At 56.7% G+C, this 5,133-nt stretch overlaps 1 protein-coding gene across 1 annotated transcript; it reads left to right on the top strand.

The window, feature by feature from the left end:
- Positions 1-3,629: 3,629 nt before the first annotated feature.
- Positions 3,630-4,526, top strand: LOC112590640 (WAS/WASL-interacting protein family member 2-like). Its single transcript, XM_025307814.1, has one exon. It carries the CDS (start codon positions 3,630-3,632, stop codon positions 4,524-4,526), a length of 897 nt encoding a protein of 298 aa, XP_025163599.1.
- Positions 4,527-5,133: the final 607 nt, after the last annotated feature.

Here is a 5,133-nt window from a genome sequence, read left to right as displayed (position 1 = left end):
AAATGCGACGCCAAATCGTCGAGCGTCGACAACGGCCCCACGAATCATATCGAGAGTATGAAAATGCACTACTCACCTTGATCCGACGCAGTGGCGACGACGACGAAATAAATAATACGCTGGGCCGTCTATACGATAATCTAGACCCGGGCTATAAAATGTTCCTCGGAGCCTATGAGGCACGGGATGTCAAGGACCTCGGCCGGCTAGCCCACAAATACGAGGAACTGACCCGACAGCAACGCGTCCAGGGGAAACCCCCACGGTTAAGCGGACCCACCGTAGCCACTATGGCATACGATCGCGAGGCATGTTGCTGGCGGTGCAAACAGCCCGGACACCAGCGACAGGAATGCGATCAACCCGCCATTAAGTTCTGCTCGCGATGCGGAAAAGAGGGGGTGCTCACAAAACAGTGCCATCCGCCACCGGGAAACGCGGGCGTGACCGAGGACGGAGCGGACACTCCCCGGTCCCACGCATAACATACACGCCGCGCCCCAGTATAACCGTGCGCTACCAAAATCGCCCTTTTAGGGCACTAATTGACTCTGGAGCAGAAACCTCCCTGGTAAGCGCCGAAAGTTTGAGGCCCGAGGATCAACCCCGCGGACCCAGCTCATGGGTAACCTTAGCCAACGGCACCCGGGTTGCCACCTGCGGGTCCACCCATCTAATATTTTGGGTAGGAACGCAACAGTTCCATCACCGTTTTACGGTCATGGAGAAATTGACCACGCCAATTATTATCGGCATGGATTTGTGGTCACGCCTCGGACTAACTCTACAACCCCCGCCCCTCCCTACCGCCGACCATACCCGTACAGTTGGAGTAGTCGAGGCGTTCAGACAACCAATCGCCACAACAGACGACGAGCAACTACAAGTTTTTCTGCGGTCGGAACTAGGAAAACTCAACACCGTCTCCGGACCTACCTCCGCTATCCAGCACGAAATTCGGTTACGCCGGGGGATCGCGCCGATCAAGCAGCGATACCGACCCCGGAATCCGGCGATGCAACGCATCATTGACGAGGAAGTACAACAGATGGAGGAGGACGGGGTGATTGAACCGTCCAGCAGTGCCTGGAGCTCCCCTGTGGTACTCGTAAGAAAGAAGGACGGCGGTTATCGATTTTGCATTGACTTTCGGAAAGTCAACGAAGTTACCGAAAGGGATGCATACCCGTTGCCACAAATCACAGCTACCCTGGATAAACTGCGAGGGGCCACATACCTATCCACCTTAGACTTAAAGAACGGGTACTGGCAAGTACCGCTCACTCCGAACAGCAAGGGAATCACAGCTTTTACGGTGCCCGGGCGCGGACTCATGCAGTTCCGGGTATTGCCATTCGGACTACACTCTGCCCCCGCCACCTTCCAGCGATTGGTCAACACTGTCCTCGGCCCGGACCTCGAACCAAACGTGTTGGTGTACCTCGATGACATCATCGTGCTGAGTAACACCTTCCAGGAGCATCTCACTCATTTACGCGAAGTGTTTCGTCGCCTTCGGGAGGCCCGGCTGCGACTCAACGTCGACAAATGCCAGTTTTGCTGCGCCCAGATAAAATACCTCGGTCATCTGATCAACAAGGAAGGCATCCACACCGACCCTGGGAAGACCAGCGCTATTGCCGCCTGGCCCACACCCACCAACGTGAAGAGAGTGCGACAATTCCTAGGCCTAGCATCGTGGTACCGCCGATTCGTACCGAATTTCTCCCGGCTCGCAGCACCACTCACGCGGCTGACCAAGAAGAAAGAACGATGGAGGTGGCACGACGAGGAGGCCGACGCCTTCCAACGACTAAAAGACGCTCTCATTACCGCACCAGTGCTGACCTGTCCAGATTTTGTGCAACGATTCACTCTCCAAACCGACGCCAGCCAGTCCGGCCTAGGAGCCGTACTGACCCAGGAGACTGAAGAGGGAGAAAAAGTCGTCGCCTACGCCAGTCGAACCCTGAACAATGCCGAAAGGAATTATAGCGCCACCGAACTGGAGTGCCTGGCCGTGGTCTGGGGCATCCGCAAGATGCGCGAATACCTCGAAGGGTACACATTCACCGTCCTCACCGACCACCAGTCGCTGAAGTGGCTGCAGAAAATTGAATCACCGACCGGCCGACTCGGACGTTGGAAGTTCGAACTCCAACAATACGACTTCGAGATCCGCTACCGACGCGGATCCAGTAACCAGGTAGCCGATGCCCTATCCCGAGAACCTGAAGTGGCCGTTATCACCAGCCATCCGACCTGTTCCTGGTACGAGAACCTCAAGGCCCAGGTCACAGCACACCCAGACGCACATCCCGATTACGACCTGCGAGACGGCCACGTGTTCCGACATTTTCTACATAATCTCGACTTCCGGGAAGTGCCAACCGCCGCACAATGGAAGAGATGCCTACCGACAACCGAAAGAACATTAACGCTCAAACGAATGCACGACGATCCCGCTGCCGGACATCTCGGCATCGCCAAAACCATCATACGCATCGGCGAACACTACTACTGGCCCGGCATGGCCCGCGATATCGCCCAGTATGTCCGAAAGTGCCCCACCTGTTTAGCACACAAAGCCGGACAACAGAAACCACCCGGCCTACTCCACGCCACGGCAGTGAAGCACCCCTGGGAACAGGTGGCCATCGACTTGGTGGGACCCTTGCCGCGTTCTCGTCAAGGACACACGTGGTTACTTACCATGCAGGACCGCTTCACCAAATGGCTGGAAGTCAAAGCACTTCGAGTGGCAACGGCCCCAGTAATCGTGACCCACATCATCGACATCATTATTTATCGACACGGATGCCCGGACACAATTATCTCCGACAACGGCCCACAGTTTAGTGCCAAGGAATTCCAGGAGATGTGCAAAAATTTTGGCATCCGCCACCGCACCACACCTATCTACACACCACAGTGCAATCCCGTGGAGCGTACCAATCGCACTATCAAAACAATGATCGCCCAATATGTCGATAAAAAGCATCGCCGCTGGGACGAACACTTGGGCGCCCTCCGATTCGCATTTAATACCGCCCAACATGACGCTACCCGATTCAGCCCAGCGTTCCTGAATCACGGACGCGAACTGGCCCGACCACACCAAGAAGACCGAAGGGACAAACCTCCCGTTCCGCCACCCTCCACAGTGGCGAAGGTACTGACTGAAACACACGAGCTCGTGAAAATGCATCTCGCACAAGCATTTCAACGACAGGAATCTCATTACAATTTACGGAGGAGAGCATGGCGCCCACAACTCGGAGAAACAGTGTGGAAAAAGGAACACCTTCAATCCGACAAGACGAAGGCATTCAATGCCAAACTTGCGCCAAAATATAGCGGACCGTTCACCGTAAAGAAAATACATTCTCCAGTAATCGTCGATTTGAAAGACGAACGAGGCCGAATTTATAAAAACATACACGTGCACGACATGCGCGCCGCACCGAGTAACAAAGACCGAGAAATCAACACGATCACGTTCCCAACAACAGGTAACGAACATCGACCAACCAGAAGATTGACCGATCTCCCCGAATCAAGCCGTAATTTCGAGCCTAACGACTATAAAAGCGGAGAGGATCAGGCATGCGGGACAGTCAATCGTTAATATGGAGCTAGACAACTATATCGACGAGCTGGCCGAGCTTCTGCTCAAAACCGACGACGACGCCGCCGCCGTATGGCGCCGGGTCACTGAGACTGCGGAAAAGGGGAGCCCGCCAGACCGAGGGGGGACCTCTGCCGAGCATCGCCCCGAGGATCCGAACGGACCACCGCCAGCGCTTCCGGCACCCGCAGCGGCCCCGCCGACGGTCATCCGCGTCTCAACGACCGAACCACCACCGCTGGCACCTATAACCGCCAAGCCCGGTCCTAGCCTCCAGAGGGAGGTCAAGGAACCGACCACCCGGAAAAGGGGGAGTTGGCAGATACCCGCACCACCAACGCTCGGACGCCGAATCGGCCGGCCGAGGAAAGGGCCCCAGATTCGCCCAGCGCCACCCGGGCTTGTTGACGTGGCACGAAGACGCGAGATCGAGGCCCCGCACGGAGGCCCCCCTTCCGTCGTCGTATCCACCACGACCACCAGGCGGACCATTCCGGTCATCACGCTCGACGAGCAAGGGGAGGATTCCTCGACGGCCCCAGCGCCGCCACCTCGCGACATGCCCCTGCTGGGCGAGGACGAGCCGCAAACTCCAATGAGCAACATCCAGCCGGGACCGGTGATCAGGAGTAACGTGCCGTTCAGGGGCACCATGCGACTCCTCCGCGACACCCCGCCACCGCAAGCCAAGGTGCAACCTTCCATCCAGCCACCGGTACAAGGCCCCGCACTACCGCCGCCAGTGCCCATCTTGCTGCCGACCGGCGAAATATGGCACGTGCCATATTTTTCCGTCCGGGTCTCCCGGAAATACCGTCTACGGACGCTGACCGGACGGTGGAGCCTGCGGTTCACACGCAACGGGCAGTTGCGTACCGCCAACCGTATCCCCGGTTAAAAGGCTTCATGCCAGAAGGAGGGAAAACGAGGAAAAAAGGGGGGAGGTGGTGTAACGACACAAAGATTTTTGTGCCGTTACGCTGACTGCCGCCTAGCAGCACGCGACAGTCAGCTGAGCGCACACCCCCCGACCCGCGCTGACACCGCGCCGAAACATCGCGCTCGGCCGAATATGCCCGACTACCCGGCAACGACGCTCGGGCACGATCGGCCGCCGAACCGAGCGAGCGGCCCCGCCGAAGTTATTCGGCAAACGCCGCATAATCACGATTAATTCCGATTAAAAAGGAATTAACTCCGATTAAGGGCGAAGAAAACCGAAGCCCCAAAATCTCGGGTATATAACCCCGGCAGATTTTAACAAGAGGGAAGTCTCCAGAGTTCCGTCTCCACGACTAGTTCTTTCCAAGAGAGGATCAACCGAGAAGCTTCTGCCGAAATTCGTAAGTGAGTTACCAGGCCGTCTACGACGGTGATTAATAATACCTGTTCTTTGCGCTATAAAGATCGGACGGCGAGTTTGCCGTCGCTCCGGTGTGTTCACCGGAACGATCTTCGTTCGTACCGTCTTTGCGATATTTCGTGCCGTCTCCGCAATATAAGGA

This window comes from Harpegnathos saltator, unplaced genomic scaffold, assembly GCF_003227715.2.
Source record: "Harpegnathos saltator strain DR-91 unplaced genomic scaffold, Hsal_v8.6 scaffold97, whole genome shotgun sequence".
In the NCBI taxonomy this organism is placed as follows: Eukaryota; Metazoa; Arthropoda; class Insecta; order Hymenoptera; family Formicidae; genus Harpegnathos; species Harpegnathos saltator.
The sequence above is the reverse complement of the archived record's forward strand: the minus strand, read 5'-3'. Positions and strand labels throughout refer to the sequence as shown.